Below are 20,900 nucleotides of genomic sequence, written 5' to 3'. Positions count from 1 at the left end.
GTAAAGATGCCTAAAGCAGAAAAAAGTGGAAGTAGGAAGGTACCCAGCAAAATATCCCAACAACTGTGCTGCACCAAATGAATATATAAAGTCAGAGCTGTTTTATAAACATTGTATGGCTTTAATGACAAAAATCTGTTAAAATTTATACTGCCTTTCAGTGCATGGGCTTGGAAACGCACTGCAAGCAGGTTAGTACGAACAGGCTCTTTGAGTTAAAATGTAACCATATATTACAGCAGCTTTATATCATTTTATATTAGGAGAGACAAACCGCTTAATCCCATGAGCCAACTTACTTACAAATCTATGAAAGGCTATAGCAAGCTAGAATATGGAAATGCTAAAAAGTACCATTTCAACAACTTTTTGAAGTCTTCCGAAGTCCCAGGTTGATACAACTGGTCACCTATCTATGCAGAAGGATTAGCAAAATAGTTATCCCTTACAAAAAAACCCCCAACCATTGCCTCCTTTTACTGAAAATCCTATGCTCCTAAAGGGGCAAAATAGCAAGATAAATGTCAGACAATTAAACAGGATCTGCTCTTCGGGGTGTATGAAGCATATAGCCATTAACACTAAGCACATAGACAGGACTTGCAGAACAACATGCACTTCATCTAGTTCAGCCTTGGACCAGATGATTTTGTAAAACCGTGTGCTTTCTTCTGCTTTTAGTACTTTGTTAATGATTACAGCACACCTAAGACTGAACCACCTAAAATGAAAGAGAAGATACCCCTCAGCAGGATCTTCCTGTGTAAATCAATCGGAGAGCCTTTAGCCTTTAATTTTTTTTAAAGAGTCCTACGCTTACCACATGGACACATTCAAATTGCCTGTATGATAAAAATACCAATGCTTTGTCCACAGAAAAAGACTGTTGAATAGCAGGATTTTTTTCAATAAATGCGCTTAGTGTCTCCTTATATATAACCTAAGAAAGCTGCTTTTCAGATGGAGATAAGGCCTGATCCACCTTTTGCAATGAAATGCACACACAAAACCCCTAAGAAATCTGGGAATCTAGTGACTTAAAAACACACAACACTTTTCACCGAAACTACAAAGAAAAATTATGGCAGTGATAAGCGTTACCAAAATCTTTACTAGGTGATGTATGTTTTAACGTTTGTTTCATCACAGAGGAGATCCTGGTAGAATTAATCCAACATCGGTGGGTGACAGAAGCAGCAGTGTCTTAAAGCCACCACATCACAACTGAACTGGAGAAAGTATCTGGGCTGTTTCCTTCCTAACATCTCCAAGAAACATTTCTAACAAGCTTCAGCACATGCAACAGTCTATTGCTCCTCTGAGACCTCCCTCAGCTTTTTCCACTGGACATCCTTTTAGAATTTACCTTTCACATCTGTGCTAGGCTTGGCTGTTGTCCCCGTCATGTCCTAGCAAAACCAGAGTTAGCAAAGGTCTCTGCCATGTGGTAGAGCTCAGTTGCCCCTGATGCTCCAGGGAGTGGCAGCAGAGATACCTTCTTTCATCCCTCTCTTGCCACGGGTAACATTTGCTGTTCTCTTCTATATACCACAGACAGTCTTGCATTGTAGCAAGACCACAGACAGACATTTGAGCTGTTGGAATGAAAACTGTGCAGTATCTCTTACAGGAACATGGGGGTATCACCTAACACACTTGGAAAAGAACCAAGGAGAAATTTTTTTTCTGCCCTGAATTCCACGAGCTAACTTTAATTGACTTGCAGTGAACTTAAGGTGCCTCTGGTAACTAAAAATCAATCCCAAACAGTCTGGTTTATCTCAAAGATTCATCTCCTCTCCTATGTATACCATTGTGGCACCATCTGAACAGGACAGACTTGTGCTGGTCATCAGCCCCAGAAGTCTGCAGTAGTAAACCAAAGGGCAGTCCTGTATCTCTGTAACTCCCCCTCATCCAAAAACTATCAGAGCTGGAGCCTAGTGCCTCCAGAATGTGACACAAAACACACTTCTTTGTTCAGGCTTTTTTTACTAACCGTTAAGTGTTGGAATCCCCTTGGCAATTAATTTCCTGGCTGGTAATCCCTTGGCTCTGGTCCATGAAGAGAAAGTGGCTGCACCAGAGGGAGGTGTGCAAGGCACATGCTCCGGCTTTGCAAAATGAAGCCGTCTCTTGATTTAAATGACAGTGGCCAAACCTGAAAACTTATTATTTGCTCTGCGTAATGAAGTAAGCTAAGCTCACTGTTAAACATTCTTTAAGATGAGTGTAATGTGGCAAACAGTCAAATACTGCAGGTAGGGTTTTCTGGGTTGTCTGTGGTAATATTTGAAATAGTTTAGGCACAGGAAAGATATGAAAAAAATATCCTAATGGTAGCATGACACAGAAATATACATCGTATGATAATTAGTGCTGATGGTTTAAAGGACAAAGCCTTTATTTTACTACCTTCAAGAAAAACTACACTAACAGAAAAAAAAAAAATAAAAATCACTGCATACCCATAGTGTATTAAGTTTCTACGTTCTCAGCTCTTGTACAGTGGTATAAAACTCTTCCAGTAATCCTACCTAGTGCTGGTAATGGCAAAACAATCTACAATGGACAGTCCAGAGCTACAGGGATGCTGCTCCCCAGCAGCCAGGCCAGGTGGGCTTCATCAGTCTGGACATACATACATCTTGTTTAAGGGCTTCTGAGACAAAGGGACAGAGAAGCTGTGTGGGCATTATTCCTATAAGCGGCCAAACTCCCAACAATATTTTGACCAAGTTTCCCTCAGTTTTAGACAAAGGCTCGCACAGGAGGAAGAAAGTTGGTACCATGCTCACATGTGCTGTGAAGAGTGAGATGCTATCTTTTTCATTAACTCAGCCTAAAGTGACGCAGTCTTAACTGAAGCACTCTAATCCTGGATTCCTCAAATTAGGAAGCACCAGAGCTCTGTAAATACAGGAAAGCTACTCGTCCTTCACACTCCAGAATGCTAAAAATAACCCACAAAACCATACTGGGTTTCCCTGGATGCCTTATCCCCTTCCCACACTGTCCTGACATGGGGGATCTACTCACAGGTGTACCTTAAACAAGGATCATAAATAAAACCAGTGCCAAGGGAATGAGAGAAGGAAAAAAAGTGACAGTGAACATTTCAGGTACAAATACTTGTGGGGCAAGCTCTCGCCCTCACTGAAAACACTCTGAAAAAGATCCCTGAATTCAAGGGGGCTTGCCCTTATCTGGCAGAAATCACTGCTGAGGTAAGGTGCTAACTACAAGCAAAAGATGGGCTTAGCTGTGCTGTGTTTCTTTCTGAAAATGTAGTGAGTGTCTACCTGGTGCTGTGCTGCTGCTGTTCTTTCTTTTACTGCTTTCTTGACACATGTAGGAGAGGATAAAAGCCTAATGGGTGCGAGTGTCAGCACAATATAAATTACTACAAGGAAAACCTTGATGCATGGCTTGGGATCTGAAAGAAGAATGTCCACCATTGTTTGTGATTATGGATCACATCACAATCTAATAGCAATTTTTATTTAATCAATAATTTCCATGCTGAACAGACAGCCCTGTTACAGAGAATCGACAAGCAGGTACTGATAGCGACAAGGCTTGTTATTAATCTTTACCCTGCCAACATATCAACCAAACTCTGTAAAAAAGCACCACAAAGATGGATTTAGAAGTAGGTCTTTCTTTTTCTTTCTTTCTTTTCTTTCCGTCTTTCTTTTTTCTTTCTCCTTCTCTTCCTTTCTGTCTCTCTCTTTCTCCCTTTATTCCTTTGCCTTCTTTTCTTTTTAGCTACACAGCCCCATTACCCTTCTCCCTTTCCAGGTATGTAATGTTTCATACACTTCATATTCTAAGTTTATTTTAAAAACCTGGGGCTTGAATTACACAAAAAGGCAATTCATATTAAGCAATTTCACAAATCAGTGGGACCTAGCCCAGTGCTCAGTGTTAGCCATTATAGGCTAATAAATCATACTTTCTCTTTGAGATGTCAATCGCCAAAGTGCTTTGTAAAAATGTTGGCATCTGTAATTCAGCGAAGCCTTTTCATCTTGAAATAAGATGCTCCAGACTGATAACAAGAATAATCCTCTCCTGATCAAAAAAAAAATCTGCATTTTACCAATTAAAGCTGCTGCCAGAAGCCAAACGGAGCAGCACTGAGACTCCACTGTAGTTTATCTCTGCTAAACACAAGGAGGGATACAGTTAGAGCTTTGTTTCATTTTCAGCTTGACTACTTTATCTCACCGAGAACTGCAGCATCTCAGCCCTGCGATACATGTAAGAATGGTATATGCAGACCTCATACCTACAGTGCAAGCCACCAGAGGACCCACTCCTGACAAACCCACCACCCATTCCTTTTATTGATTAGGTACCAGAGACCCGGAAGAAAAAGTCAAGCTCACACAAAAGTTTAAAGCACTAGAAAACATTACATTTCTTTCAGCACGATAAAAGGCTCATCTGTTGTTTTTTTCTTTCTATTAAGAGGCTGTACAAACAAAAGAGACTGCAAAAGTGGATCTGTGCAGCCCAGCCCTCTCAAAATCAAAGGCAGAAGCGGCACCCGCGCCTGTGTTCACCTTGCCTGTCCCTGCCACTGTTGATGCATGCGGATCTGCCGCTTCTGTCTGAGAAAAAACACCTCCACATGCAGTAGCTGGGCCAGCGCTCATGGATTTCTATTCTTCCAGGCATCAGGTTTCTATAGGCAAACCTTCTGGGTAGAATATGGGCAGCTACAAGGGATAAAATGGCATTTGTGACAAAGATATGAATGGGCTGCACTGTGGGGAAAAAATCCTGTTCACTGGGAGACAATAAAAGCAGTGCAGAGACACACCACACCAAGCAGGGGACTCCTGAAGATTTGAGGGAGATCTTCCACAGGTTCAGCATAATAACAAGGGCTACATAGCAGCAAATCACTTAGCAAAGGCAAGGCAGGAAAAAGCTGCACAGAAACCGCAGCTCTGTCCAGGCACATCTGCTTTGTCCTGGCCACTTGGTCAGGACCAAAAAGTACCTGGAGTCAATGCACAAGCCCAACCTTCCCTGCAGCTCGGAGACAGCGAAAAAAACAGGCAGGGGCTTCCCTCTTCTGTTTTCTCCAGGATATGCCAACAAGAGTCAGAAGCCAAAGGGCCATCTCAGTTTGCAGCTTTACCCTTGCCTAGTGCTTGTCCCTCAGTCAGCGCCGGCTCCCCTGGGACTTGCCTGGCAGCTGCTTACCCTACACTTCTCCCCAAAACTCGAAGTCACCTGTGAAACACCACTAACCTGGAAGAGCTCACTAGCTGAACTCTCAGGCAAAATAAACACTTCAATTAAGTATGTATATCCACAAACCACCTAAATAGTGCTTTGTGATTAAAACCCCAGACAGGGGCCAAATGCTGCTCCAGCCACACACATCCCTTTCTGCTCAAGTGCCCACTTGTTACAATTTCAATCTCAATGGCTAGAGTAACTTCGGGGGGCACAGGAAGGAGGAGTGCTGTTCATCCCTACCTACAACAGTGAAAAAGAAGCATGATTTAAACGACTGTCATAGTTCAGCAACCTCTTTCAGGGACACCAACTTAAAGACAGTGATTCTGGCAACTCATGTGAGCAGCAGCTGTAGCAGCAGCGGACGAACAACTTTTCCTAATGCTGTGAAAGAAATGCTAATTACAGAGGAATTAAAATAAAAAAATGATTACATTTCTCTCTCTAAATCCCCTCTTTAATACTTCACAGATTAGAGTGGATTTATTTTTTTTGTAAACCTCTCTCTATCAAGAAGAGAAATCCCCACTTTATTTTTTTTATTTTTTCCCCTTCCCTGTGATTCATCAAAAGCCAGACTCTAGGTAGGGGAACTGCCGATGCGCTTGTGGAGGGGAGTGCTTGAGGGACCCGAGCAAAGCACAGCTGGCCTTTGGGTCAAGCCCCGAGTGAACCAGACCTCTTCATCAGGCAGCAGTGCTGACTTTGAACACTGCTGGAAGGCAGCGGGCATCACAGTGGTTGGTGGGGAGCAAGGATGGAGCAAGGATGTGCTGGGCAGGCAAACTGGGGCCGTGCCAGACCCCCAGGGCTACTGAGGCTACAGCTCAGCAGTGGGGTCTGTCTGCAGTTACTTAACCTTCAAACCCGGCAGCACTTAGATGGTTACCTTTGATGGGGGGGTCAAAGAGTTGCTTTATTTAAACAAGTCTGTGTTAGGTGCCCATATGGAAACCAGGAGAGAGCCAACATGTGCTTAGGGGCACAGACCTGCTTACTAGCCTTCCTATGTCATGTCATCAATCGCTGGGCTACAGACGAAGCTGCCATTCTGGTGCAGTTCAGAACTATGGGTTCAGCAGCCTATGATCCAGCACCGTAAGGTGGTGTCTTAATTCTAACTCAGCCTTTAAGCAGGCAGTGAAGAAGAGATTTCAAAATCTATAAAGTTGTGGACAGATCTTTCTCATGATTATTTGCTATATCGTATCCTCCCTCTCTCTCTCTTTCCTCTCCCTTGTTCCCTCTCATCCACAAAGATCAAATATACTGAGGGGATGCACAAACCGGAAAAAACTTTCCCTGGCACTTGCTCACCTCCAAGACAACTCCCATGTTGTCCCAACCTTCAGCCCAAGCCCTGGGCTTGTCTCGCTTCTCGCATGATTTCCTTTGCCCACAGTGTTGCCTCTCCAAATATGGAATAGGGTCCAGACCCCAGAGATTAAAAAATAAGATAAAATAGAATAAAGCCACCAACAAAAAAAACTTTTGCTGTTGTACGTAAAACATTCTCCTTTTGTCAGGAAAGAAATGATTACTATAATGGATTTCATGTTCTTATCTATTCCTTACTCTTTTCAATTTAAAGGAAACATTTCTGAACCTTTCAGGGCAGTAGCTGTCACTGCCACGCACAATGAGCCTGCAGATGGGCTAAAGCCTCTCTGTGTTACTGTGCTACAGCCAAATAAAACTATAATGAAAATGCACTGAAAACTGCCTCTGCGAGGAAGAATTAAAAATTAAATAAATCCCTGCATGTATTTGGAGTTGCAGGCAAACTGGGATACATAATGACACCCCTTTGGGATTGTGAAGGGACTTGCTTCATGTAGCTGGGACTTCACCTGTGCCACGACCAGCTTGCAAGCACACCTCTACTGCCCAGAGGAAAGAAATCACTAACGCACAAAGGATCACCTGCCTTTTGGGGCAGCTGGGTGTAATTGCCGCATTCAGGCACAGATGCCTACCTGCACAGCTGGGAGAAGCACCCTGTGGGCTTTGGCAGCTTGGGGCTGTTTGCTCCAGGGAAAGTTTCTCCTCTGGCAAGCTGTAGGCAACACGCAGCGCTCGGGGTCACTTCCAGCTCCGCCACTGCAGCTGTCACTCAGGGGAAATACTCTAATCTGGTTTATTCTCCAGTTGCCAGTGGATCTTTTTTTAGAGAAGAGAGGTTAAACTCTTTCTAATCCAGGGGTCCTCAAACTACAGCCCACAGGCCGGACACGGCCCCCCAGGGTCCTCAATCCGGCCCCCGGTATTTACAGACCCCCCCGCCAGGGGTTGGGGGGAAACCAAGCAGCCGCAGATGGCTGCCTGCCACTTCATCCGCGTGCTGGCCCCCTGGTTAAAAAGTTTGAGGACTCCTGATCTAGTCCTTATCTACCGCTCTCCTACAGGAGAGAAGCTGAGAAAGAAGCCGGAGGCCAAAGGCAGCCTGGTAGTAGAGGGAGTGAGACTTTCACATCTATTGACTTTGAGTATCCTTATTTTCTGGGCGTCCCAAATGAGCCACTCCAAAGAGGTCTAGTCTTTCTGAGAGTGGTGTGCTCCTCACCTCCTGATCAGATACATTCTTAAGTGATTTGAGGTGCACATCATTGATGACACCTCCTATCACAACAGAAGCCATGAAACCTGAGGAGAGGCAGGCTGTGGGCACAGCCCAGGTTCCATGTAGGTCCTCCATGGATCGCTGCCAGCTTCTGTTGGTCAGAGTGGAACCCATCCTTTTCTGTAGGAGCGGAGGAGAAAAAACATCAAGAACTTCACACAATGGTTCTTCTGGGTATCCTCAGGGCACTGCGACTAGCTTGAGAACATGTGGGCCCCTAAGAAACACAAGAAACATTCCTCTGGTGTGAGAGGGGAGACTGATGGAGCCTTACAGCAGCTGCCCCAGGGCTTGCTGGGGGAGTGCTCCAGCCACCGGCTCTTTGCAAACAGGCGGAAGACCTCAGCAAACGAAATCCTGAATGTAAGCCACTGCCATCAGTTTAGGGCTTTCTGATCTCATCTAATCAAATGTAACAACAATGAGAGATTTTTATTGCTGTACAATTAAGGAGAAAACCCTAACGAAGAACAGCTCTACAGTTCTTCAAGCACGTTTTTTTAAAAAATGAAAAAAAATAACTACCATGAAGGCTACACAGCAAGGGGGATGAGAAATAGGCAGCACTGCATTTTTCTGATTGCCATTGTATTAATATTTAACAATAACTTCAGTCATTTCCTTGAAGGATGATTTTCTTAAACAAACTTTTATCTTTAGTGTCTAACCCTTTTGCAATATTTTATTCTAAAACTGATTTCGGGGGGGGGGGGGGGGAGATAAACTGCAACAAAAAGCAGATTTATAAAAATATACAGTATCTTATTAGCTTCTGGGCGTTCAAGTGCATTTATCACATATTTAAAACAAACTTGAGCTCAGCTAAGCCCAATTATAATATCTCGCTGGGCAGAGAAATTAATTAAACAGCTGAATGATAAAGACCCCAGCAGCAAACTGAGGCTTTAAAATAAATAAGATCTTTTTTTTTTTTTTTAATAAGAAGAAGAAAGGAAAGAAAGAAACCTATAATACACATGTTCAAACAGTAATGTAAGCAATCTTTTCAGCAGTGCAATGCACTGTAAATAAGACTAGCTGGCAGGAGAATGCAGTGGTGGCTCTAACACACCTCTCCAACTTTACGATTTGCTAATGTGCAACACACGTATCCCTCTTGCACCAACTTCAAATAACCCTGGGATCCCAGAAGTATAGCTCAGCAACAACCAGGACAAGGGCAGAACTTGTCAGGATTTAAGAGCTTTCAGCAAACTCTTCAATTGCAGCCAGTACCCTATTCCATAGAAGGATATCAATTATAGATAGTGACTTGCTTTAGCAGGGCAGTCGGTACTGTCAGACGCTAGATAGACAACCATGAAGAATCATGAATCTTTCTATTAACTGTAAGAGAGAAAGGGGGGGGGGGGGGGGGGGAGAAGGATGGATAGGTGCTATAAATAAGGCAGAGTGTCTGAATGGTTTAACACCTTGCCTTTTGGTGTATGTATCATGAAAATTTAACCACACTGAATTCTAAGCGGCACATATCGCTTGAAAATAAGAGCTCTTGCACCAAAATCATTTCAGTGTCAAACCCTTCTGGGTGGGTCAATAACGATTCTTTTATGTAGCTTTTCAGTTACTTATTCATAGCAGACCAGGTTCTGTTCATAAATTCAGTCAGAAAACACTGCCTCTTGGGGCCTAAGCACACTTCCACTAGCGCCCACATTTTACAGTAATAACAGCAGGACTTTGCTACAGAAAGTAAGGCAGAAAAATGCCATCAAATGCTGACTATTGTTCCCAAGGTTGCAATTTCTGCTCTAAAGCTACACCACATACTCAGACACAGATTATGTTTGTATTTACTATTTCATACATGCTATATGTACATGCACATCACTTTGCAATGCAGATATTGCTATCTGATTCACCTACGGTTGATTTCAAAGTAAATCAGGTCCCATCATTCCCAAAAACATAATAGAGTTATCCTCATGTGACAAAAAGACCAGAATATACACAAATTCTTATTTACTTCTTTCAAAACACATGCATACATGCTTGCGTGTACACCCTACATGTGATGGGAGTAATGACATCTATAACGTGAACTGTGTGCATTTGTGTATTGTGGAAAAGCTCTCCCAAGCTCTGCTCAACCTGGTGCACCTACAATTCATGCTGAGGTACCGAACCCTTTAGGAAACAAAATAAACAGCTAGAAATATACTTCCATCTCTTCCCTAAACACTGCAGTTCCTCTAGAATTCCAGTGCTTTGGGATGCAATGTCTGGATAACAGTCTGTTCCACGCCATCAGACATCTTGGGTCTGATATCTTACTATTCTGTATAGCTACAAGCAGCAGCTTTATTCCCCTTAAAAAAAAAAAAAAAAAATGCACATTAAAAGACTTACTGCTAGCCTGTGTAGATCCTGAAAATTTAGCCTTATCAGGATGTAGATGAATGCTTTTTTTAAGCCTTTTTTCTGAAACTCTGCATTTTACAAATTTCTTCTTCCCAGGTGAACTTTCAAAGCCCAGGGAACTGGTTTAGAGTGTTGAACAGGTGAAAGAATACTTGAAATACTTCCAAGTGAAATATACAAATGTATTTTCCTTTCTACTGAGTATATGCTACATACCATGTACTCAATGAAGTGGGTGACAGGGAAGGTGTTTCATGCAATCCTTTGTGAAGGTCTACATAGACCACTCTTAGTTTCACTATACAGTTCACTTGACTACCCATAGTATGGGCAAGTAGGTGTGTGTACATGGTAAAATGTAGTATCACATGTGTAGTGCTGTATCACCCCCACCCAACTTCTGAACACGTGACTGTAGCTCTCTGCTCACGCTAATCACCCTTTCTGAGTGTCTGGGAATACAGGTAAGCTGGCAGATGTTATCCAAATACATCTTGCTAAGGCAATTTAAGCCTTTATTTATGCCAGTTGCCCCTGTCTTGATGATCACTACCCCACAGTAGAGTCAACAAAACAGGATGGCTGCCTATACTTTTTATGTCCCAGATAGCAGTCCAGCATCTTACTCCAAAAACTCCCTTCCAAATCAGCTGGAGCAACTGAGGTTCTGCTGAGTCTGCCAGCAGGTTGGGAATCACCTGCAACATGGCAGAGTTCTGCTGCAAGACTTAAAGGCTAATAGCACGATACTAGCTACAGTCCCACCTGTACACAAGCTAGCTCAGGCAACTCCAGACAGCATGGAATAACCTGATGTACGTGGCCCTGGAGCTGCAGGGTGAAGACCTCATGCCCATATCAGGGCCATTCCCTCTTCTGCATTTGAGCAGTGCCTAACAGCATGGGACTCTGGTCTAGCACCACAGGACTCCTGATGAGGCCTCTAGCTGCTACTGCAGTGTAAATATTCCCGAGTCAAGGATGTATGCATGCCACTGAGACACACACCCTGTCTGTGCCAGTTCAGGTGCACACATGCACAAGCGAAGTCAGGAACTCACCCACTGCAAAGACACTGAGGTAAGCGCAGCTACGGCAGTTTGTATTTACTGGGGTTTACCCACCAGCATTGGGTAGGAGGCATGCATGAACCACATCAGTGGGAAGATTTTCAAGGACCAAAGTGTTGCCCAGGTACTAAACGCTTTCTGCCAGAGTCACGCACCTAAGGAAAACCAGGACTGCCCGCCCGTGAAGCCCTCCCGAGAGGTGGACCCCGTTTCCCTAGCTGCTGCAGGTATACATCGGAGGGCTGAGGCAATCAAGGGCAGACAAAATGTGGGACAGACTGGGGTGAAGGGCGAGACTTTCAAACAGAGTTAGATGTCTGAAGCCCTTTGCTATTCTGGACAGAAATAACTCGCTCAAGTCCCCACAGCAGGGCTCTGTCAGAGCAGCAAAAGAAATCACAGACCAGGGCCCCATCACTGAGTCACGCTGACTCTTACAGCGTGATTTGTGCTACTTGAATGTGATGGTTGCGATGATGAATTTATTGTCTTCAGGGTATCAAGTCAAGACTTGCACCTCGTAATCTTAAATGCCATCGTAACATATCTGAATCCTGAGCCCTGCCAAAAAGTACTCCTTGTATCACAGAAACATTTTTTGTATCGCTTTTTTACGTCTAGAGAAACCCATTTCAGATGTTGCTATTGTGCAGAAATATAATACACTTTTCTTTAGAAGAGTCTTGATTGTGACCCTTATAATATAGTCACTTTCGCTATAAAAATCACACCAGAAACAACACATGCATTTAAAAATACCCCAAACAATCAAACTATCACACTGTCAGTTTAATTTGCCTTAAACCACAAAACATTAGCTATTAACTAACAGGCATAGTGAAATTCAATTAAATTTTACATCTGAAACGTCACAAAATCCTCTTCCTGTTTTTCATTACCAAGGGCACCTTTATTCTGAATTTCTCTTTTATTTCATGTATTTTGGTGTAAATCATTTATCATCACTGGATCGTTTCTGAATATTGAGAAAGGTTTTCCAGGCATCATAAAGCTTCAGCCTTACAATTATTAGCAGATAGAAAGACTGTGCCTGTGCAGAGCCCCAGATGATGTCAATTGGTCTGTTTGCATGGAATCAATCGCAATACCAACACTTGATCTTTTAAATGTGTCCAATCCTTTGCAGCAGCCATTTGTATGGCATTTTTTTCCCAAAAAGAAAGATATTGTGACACCAAAAGAGTCTCTCCTCACATTTAATTTTGGCCTATTAAAATGTTAGGGAATTATCTGTGCAAAATGTGTCCAAATGATTCTTAAAAAATATTACATTTTTATTTAAGATTTAGGTTTTGATAGTCTTACATTAATTATTATTGTTGCTACAGTTGTTACTACTACTGCCTAATAATAGCAAGAAACTGAATATACATCATGATGACCAAGTACAACACCAAGAGGCTCTCACACTCCAGCAAGTGAAAGCTGGCATTGCTTTACTAAAGTCAGCTTTGCAGCATCGATTTATCATTTTGCATAGTGTCTGGAAATATATGATGGGTATTTTTTATTTATTTGGGGTAGAAAAGTACTTTTTTCAACAAGGTATTTCAGTAGCACTGGCCACATTTTGCAATAGATTTTGCATGATCTCCAAGAAAGAATTAAACAGTTTTCTACAATATATACAATTCTGACACACTGATGATTAGCTCAAGATGTTCTTCTCTAATCTGTACTAGCAACTCTTTTTCCCCCCCTGCCCCCCCCGCCCCGAGTATTTGATATGATCTGTGATGCTGGTAATTAAGAGAGGTGCTGCTAGCTAAGAAGGCTGGAAATGTTGTGGGGACTGCACTTGCCAAGTTATATTCTATATTTCCGTTTTTCATTTTCTAACTTACAATACTACAAAACAGAAAAAAAATATCATTTCTTTTGGAGAGGTGGCAGGGAGGAATAAAAAACAAGGAAGACAGACTAATATTTGGCATAGCATAAAAAAGACCATACAGTTTGCTTTTGCTAAAAAGACTGAAATAACTCAGTCTCCATGTATTTAGCCAAATAACCACCTTCAGTTTACACACAACAGTAAACTGATACTAAACCCCCGCTTAGGGAAGGGGAAGAATTCCCCTCACCCATTTCTACTGTTACAGTCCCTTTGGGGAGAAAAAAAATCAAACTTGGCTAAAGGTTAATAATAATTCATGTCCAGCTTACTATTACTCAATAACTATCAAAGTCTCTAACTCAAAATAGCGTTTGCTGGCTTACAGGATCAGAGCCATTACAATCTCTATTGAAGACTTTATTGAATTTTACACTAAGCTTTAGCTGACTGAACAGGTCAAGCACTGTGGCTCCGAGTTTTCTTTATTCTCAGAAACTCATAAACCCCTCTCCAGTTTGCAGCGCTGTTAGCTAAGAAACTTGACTCAGCACAGGGTCAGAGAACCCGACCCCCATGAAAAAGGTCACGTAGTTTTAAAACCCAGCTCCTGAATACCATTAACTTACATGCACTAGCTGTTCCTGCGTGTCAAACTCCCGGGAACAGCCTTCCCAGTGGCAGTTTGTCTCATACACCACTTCAGGCTCCTGTTTGCTTTCATCTTTGTCCCCTTCCTCTTTTACCAGGGTCACTCCTTCTGGCTGTTCCTGGAGAGAGGAAAAAAACAGGGGTGAGGAGAGAAGAGAGGAAATTCTAAAACTGAGAAGGAAGAAAAGTGAATTACTTCAGCATTAAAAGAAAGATGATGGGACAGGGGGATTATTTTCCTCTAAGTTCACTATGTTACTCCATTCTAAAAAGTACCGAAGCCCAAAACAGGCCTGGTAAGCCAGAAGCCATTTGCAGACTATACGTGTAAAATACATTTTTCCTCCCCAGAAGTACTCACTCCAGAGAGCATCTAAAAAAGTCCCTTTGCTTTTCAATTAAAAGCAAATCATAAAGGCTTGGCTTCCCTCTCCCTACACTTAAGCAGCTTGTTATTTGTACACTTGCTGCTTGCGAAAAAGACAATATTCAATATAGTTGAAATAAATGAATTTGACTTTAGTACTAGGATTAGACACAACCCGGATCACCAGTATTCCACAGCGTGTTTTCATTGTTAATCCATTAACATTTTTTCACACTAAAACCTTTCCAAGAGCAAACTGCTAACTTTCAGGCTACTTGTTAGTCTGTTCTCATCCATAATATGTGCATGAAACGGGTGAGCCGGGGCAGAGAGTATTTAATTTTGATTTTTGACTTTCCACCTTCAGTTCCTCAAGTGCTTCATTCACTCCAGTTTGTTATTTGCTGAGGTTAAGAGAGTCAGATGTAAGCATAAACGTTTGGTTCAGATTATGCACTCGTGCTATTTTTCCATTTCAAACCTGCTAAAGAATTCAGACAGACCTCTACTTTCTTTTCATGGATTCACTCACTAGATGGAGGCTCTGATTCTCATCTCTCCGAGTCACCGCAAATTGGGATTTGCTTTATTAAAACCAGTGGCATTGACTGGTATAGAAAGTCTAGCGAGTGAGACAGGAGCCCAGCGCTGAGGCCTCAGTGCAGTACAGTGCTAAGACCCGGTCAAAGTCAAGGTGGCATAAGTATTTTTGCTGAACAGAAAAGAAGTCCTCAGTAAAGACCTGAATGCGTCGTTCGCTTTTCCATGGCAAACAGAGGGTTGAGCACTCTCTAACTGATCAGAGGCACCTCTCCACCTGCCTCCTCCCTCTCTGCCCTCTTCTGCAGCAGCCCCTCACAGCTCACATTTAAGCCAGGCCACCCTGAGCCCAGCCTGCCTGTCTGTGTGCGCTGAATGAAGGGCCATACGAGTGCAGGAAGGCTGAAAACATGTGCTACAGGCAAGGTGCGTTTTCCCTCCAGCAGGAAGATAAAAGGTTTATGGGTGTACCCTGACGGCCATACCTGCACGCTTCCTGCTCCCGGGCTGGGCAGGTCCTCGTCAGGCTTTATCTTGGAGCGCTTGTTGTGCATGGGATCTCCAGTGCTGCTCACGGCAGATTCACTTGTGGGTTTATTCTGCTGCAGGCACGTTGGTTGTTTTGGTGGGGTTTTTTTTTCCCCCCGAAAGAAGACAAAATTAGACGGTGATAAATATGTAGCTCCAAACAAAAATATGCAGCATCTGCTCAGCAACATTATTTGGAGAAGCTACACTGTTAATTATATTGGATGTGCAATTACATTGTGCTTCAATTACATAGCATTAACTCGCAGAAGAGCTGCCTTGCTCAACCTTGTAATGGAGCAGGGAGGGAACAGGGAGGACGGCGTTTGATGTCGTTCCTTGCTACAAACCAATAGCAGTTTTGTCAGGCCAGGGACGGGTAGGAAGAACTTGATTTTCCACATAATGATGACTTCAGAAAGGCAATTTTGAAAAGCAAAATCACTGTGTGCTCATTCAAATAAACACAAGGGCAAGATTTATTTTTTCACACTTGGAGGAAAGGTTTTGCACTGAACATTGGCACACAAAAGCTCTTTTACTGTGTTTCCCATTATAATGGTAGATAGAAAGAAAAACTGAACACTAGTGCAAGGCTTAGCCAAAAAATCCTAGGTGAAGTCCTGGGTCCTCCCAAGTAAATAGCAAAACTGCTGCTGACATGAACAGGCCAGAATCTTGGTTTTTGCTTGCTGTGCTAGACTGAACACCATTATCTACACCTGCAAATGGATCTTGTAGGAATCCAGAGATCTTTTAGAGATATCTGAACTTGCATGGACCCCACAAAAAATCAATATGCTTCCTACAGGAGCATGTTCTGCTTCTACATTTGTAAAAGCTAGCCAGGAGATAAACAGCTCCCAGATTGATAAATAACCTATCCCAGGTCATCTGGAAACAAACAGCACTAGCTAATAACAGGCAAACCACAAACTGTGATAAACTCCATGTTACAGGCCTGATTCACGGCTGCACATCGCCAGCTTTTGAGAACACACCTTGGTTTACTGAAATGATTAATTCAAAGTCATTTGAAGTCCAAATTTGCACAAATCAGAGAAAAAAAACCTTCAAGTCTCTGCACTATCCTTGAGATCCTCTGTTTCTCACAGACAGGAGTGAGTTACTTCAAGTTACACCTGTGTCAGGAGGGCAGAGTATGACCCTGTGTATATTACAGCCGATCTGATTTGGAGTTGAAGCTGCTCATCTTCAAAATTTTGGTGTTTTTGATGCATTTTCCTCCTCTTTCTTACTGCCCACTATTAAGTTCCTGTAAGATCCAGGACAGACAGTTTGGAATGAGAAGCTGCTACAGCGCACTGAAGTATTTATGAGGACTAAAAAGCACACTACCAATCAGGAACCACGCATACACTCCTGTGATTTATAATAAAGGGACTGCAAATGCTATAGCTGCAAGAAAACTGTTATCGAAGGGTCTCAGTGACAGTGCTGATTAATTGCCATCGAGACAATGCCATTTATTTCATTTTTAAATTAATGGGGTGCACAGATTTCTTTTGTTGTCTCTCACCTGTGTGGACTCAGAAGGTCCAGAGCTGACCTGGACAGGGTTCAGAACACTGGGGATGCCGGGAATAGGTCTCTGGGTAGGAAAAGTTGGAGCAGGATGGATGAGTGGAGGGCTGTGTCCAAAGGCTGAACCTAGGGTTTGCTGACGACTTATAATTTGCTGATGCATTTGCTGGAGGGATACTGGTGTAGGAGGGTATGTGAAACTCAGAGCAGGGCTGAATTTGGGAGAAAAAAGGAGGGAAGAGGGAGGAAAAAGATGAGGGTCATTACAGTATGGAACTGTACAGATTAAACCATTAAAATAGATTGGATATATTTACATTAAGTCATGTCCCTTCCTCCCTCCCCCTCATATTTTTCTTTGTGCCCCAAAGGATGATAAATCCTATGTTTAAATCCAGAATTGGCCTGGATTTCCTAGTGAGTGCAAAAATGATACCATAACAAAACATAACATTTTTTCCTCACATTTACCAGGCAACTACAGAAAGCCGACTGAAATAAAATTCAGGAAAACTGAAATAAAAGGCAAGCAGTTCAATAACAGCTATTTATTGCAATAACAAACTTTATATAAAGAGAAAGAATGGGTGCCTACATGCTTTATAGTACTTTTATTGATAATGCAGTTCCCCTATGTTCGCGTGTATGAAGCAGTTCCTTTAATCTTGGCTCATGCTACGCTCTTTCATATGTCTCTAGATCTTATTACAAGAGGAGAGAAAATCAATTGGTTAAATGTGTTCTGAACACCATGCTTGTCATATCACTCATTTGTTTGCAAAGATGGAAAGCTCAGTTCATCCAGAATGTCACCTAAAGAATTTCCATCAGTGCCGTTTGGTTACAGAAACTGATGGATTAACCTTTCCCCTCTGAAATTGGTGATCAATGAGTTTCAATGTAGAAATATTCCAATGGGAAAGCACTTCTCCTTCTTCCAGTTAAACAACATTAAATGTCTATTAAAGCCCATTATGCATGTTAATACCTGTCATCACTTCATTACTTCACCATATTTCCCAGACTACAGTGACTTGGGAGGAAATTACACTGCCATCTAAGGACCTATTCTGTGGGTAGTGCCAAACCATTCTTTGTGTCACACTCGAGAAATAAATGGTGTGGAACTAAATCTTCACACACAGGAATATGAGACTCTCCTGTAAACATTTGCCAATAATTTAAAATCATAAAAAAAACCAAAAAAAACCCAACCAAAACCAAAAAGAAGAAGTAGTGTATTAATTGATCTTCTTTTTCTTAAAAAAAAACCCCAAACAGCTAAACAACCACAGTTCAAAAGAGACATACAAATTTAAAACATTAGGTCTTCAAAGAGAGGGGTTCAAGCACAATACCTTTTAAAAATCAAGGCTTCTAATGTCATATGGGTGGGTTTAATCCGAGTTTACAGTCTGGAGTCTTAATTGCTGTTGCTGTTAAGTGCATTAACTGAAAATACTGCCATACAAAAAGAGCTAAAATAATTTCAACCATTTTAAATAATAATTCTACAGAAAGTCTGTGTTCATTAATCTGACTATACATTTTGTCTGTTTGACTACAATCCATAAAGAGACAGCTTCAATGTGATTACATTACTATTATTCCTGGTGAGAACTTTGCATTACAATAGTTTGCCCATTTAGGACAGAATATCATTAAGAATACCCTGGGAGAATTTTACTGGTCTTTGAGGAACTCTCTTTTCATTTTGTATTGTATTCTTTTTAATAAAGGGAGGCAGAAATGTAGTGAAAACAGTAATTGTTCACAGCAAGAGTTAGGGAGAAATCTGTAATAATATTCAGTTATTGCAGCTCTAGAGTCCCTGCTAGTGTTCCTGTAAGCAACCATGGATGATTACTGCATGACTTAGCTAAGGTAGCCACTACGGATGATTGATAGGGCATTAATCAAAAGATGCATATCAGGCTCAGAATTTGTTCACAAGCTTTCTTCTAATAGCTGATTTCATGTTCACCGAGCTCTATGCCAGTTTGTTCAATTTATTCTTCAGCGCACAAGCCATTCATCAAAGAACACAATGATTTAACACCCCTTTTCCTTTTTAGCGAACAAACATTCCTAAGTGTAACTACTCCGGTCTGTTCATTAAAAAACATACAATTACAATGTCATACATAAGGCTGAAACAATGCCTCCTTACTATACGCCAGCATTTATTGCTTCCATATATACACTGTGAGTTCTTCTCGTACACTTCAAACACTAGTTGGCACCATCCTGAAGATGCTATCAAATTCATCAAGATCAACAAATGCAGCACAGAAACAATTTGGATGAAGTATTTTAGTCCACTGTGAGTGGTTAATGCCTAGGACATCCTCACCCTTCAGCTGAATCAGTTTAAAAGGAAAAAAAATAATTGACTGATTTCATTGGGAGCTCCAAGCACATAGCACCCTTGGAAATACATGTTGGGGTTTTTCCTTTCTAGATGTTTAAGCCTGCACAAAAATACCTAGCTTTGCGAGTCCAGGCTCAAAAATGGTAATATTCTTCAAATCCTACATGCTAAAAAGACAAACTTACGATTCAGCCACAAGACGTGACTGACTTAAGATCTCAGCTCAGAGATGCAGAACCTGCCCCTCACTGCTCTGTGACTACAGTTACATGAGCACCTGAATCTAACATTAACTTTTTTAATCTATCTAAAGGAAGAGCACAGGAGATCCCTCCCAAACACTTCAGAAGGGGCAGGAAGGAACAGATGTGATCTGAATATATTTTTATCTCAATAGGAGGCTGTTACAGTGACGCTGACAAGAGACCCAGCAACTTGGATGCTGAAGAGGAACATCTGGCCCCAAACAGGCAAGACTGCAGGAGCACCAAGACGGATACATACAACTTGCCCTTCATGTAGCCCACTCATATTTTCTACGGTTTGGCAATATTCTCCGCTCAGTCTCTCCAAAGATGGGAAAAGACTGCTATGTCAATAGGGTATTTTTGGTCAAGCACCCCTCCTTCAAGTTCTCTGCCCCATGCAGAGGAACACAAAAAGTGATGATGCCTCCCCAACGGCAAAGTACCTTTCTCATAACAGGACAAAAGCAGCTCTGCTTCAACAAATACAGAAGCTAGTTTCACTGGCCTGCAGTGACATGCCTCACACCAGTACAGTGCAAGTGCTCAAACGTTAAGAGATTCACTATTCCCACCTCTATATAAATAAAAATTGCTTCCATCAAGAGGACAGGTTTTACCTCACAGGGTTGTCCTCTTCATCTGCATCTGCTTTAACACCACATGAGCCTCCAGAAGAAGGATGCTAAGTCAGGCATCGACAACTTCTGTCCAACTTGCAAGCAAGTACCCTTCTGGGGTACAGCAGAGGAGGCAGACATCATCTTAGCTAGTGGCTCTTACTGGAAAACAACACCACCACCACCAGCAGATGCATTAAGACACAGCTGGACAGATGGGCTAAGGGAAGGAGGAATCCTTATTTCTTTAGTATCTTTTGCCCTGTGCTCAGCAGAAATGGTTGAGTCTGAGGCACTAGGATTTTCTGATGGAGCCTGGCAACCTGCAAATCACACCCTCTACCTCCAGATTCAAACATCTCAGACTGAAGTGAAGATGAGATCGTGAGGGAGCAGAGGAATAGCTAGCACAGCTCAGGGGAGTACTCAAAAATGGTTCAGCCACCAGGGTGATTTTTTAAATCGCTCAGAGCACTGCCTTCAAATAATTATCTCCAGCTGTTTCTGGAGAGCTCTCCATAAGGCAAGATGACCTGCCCAGGTTTGACGTCACTCACATGCAAGATGTTGTCACAGGGTAGCCTGGACAATTTTTCTGATCTGAAAAGATCAGAAGGATGTGAAGAGAAGAGAAGGTGGCAGGTCTTCCTCTGCTTTTCAGAAACCATTCAGGCTGCTCGACAATAAAGTTGATGATGTGGGACAAAATGAAGAAAAAAATATCAAAGCTTACAACACTGCTGGCACCGAGCGCTCTGTTGGGAAGGGGACACCTGTATTCCTGCCCTCCTTCTCAAAGTTTTTAACACACTTTGTTCAATAATTCTTTAATACGGGATGTGTGAAGAAT

At 42.3% G+C, this 20,900-nt stretch overlaps 1 protein-coding gene across 2 annotated transcripts in view; it reads right to left on the bottom strand.

The window, feature by feature from the left end:
* Positions 1-20,900, bottom strand: part of GLI3 (GLI family zinc finger 3) — a 215,748-nt gene that overhangs the window by 27,631 nt on the left and 167,217 nt on the right. The window contains exons 8-10 of one of the 2 annotated variants that reach the window (XM_027815314.2): positions 16,810-17,026; positions 15,227-15,343; positions 13,813-13,953 (exon numbers count right to left, since the gene is read on the bottom strand). In XM_027815314.2, coding sequence (XP_027671115.2) covers positions 13,813-13,953; positions 15,227-15,343; positions 16,810-17,026 — 475 coding nt within the window. The remainder of the gene's footprint in view (positions 1-13,812; positions 13,954-15,226; positions 15,344-16,809; positions 17,027-20,900) is intronic. The other variant, XM_005446215.4, reaches the window with a different exon arrangement.

This window comes from Falco cherrug, chromosome 4 (genome assembly GCF_023634085.1).
Source record: "Falco cherrug isolate bFalChe1 chromosome 4, bFalChe1.pri, whole genome shotgun sequence".
Classification (NCBI taxonomy): domain Eukaryota; kingdom Metazoa; phylum Chordata; class Aves; order Falconiformes; family Falconidae; genus Falco; species Falco cherrug.
The sequence above is the reverse complement of the archived record's forward strand: the minus strand, read 5'-3'. Positions and strand labels throughout refer to the sequence as shown.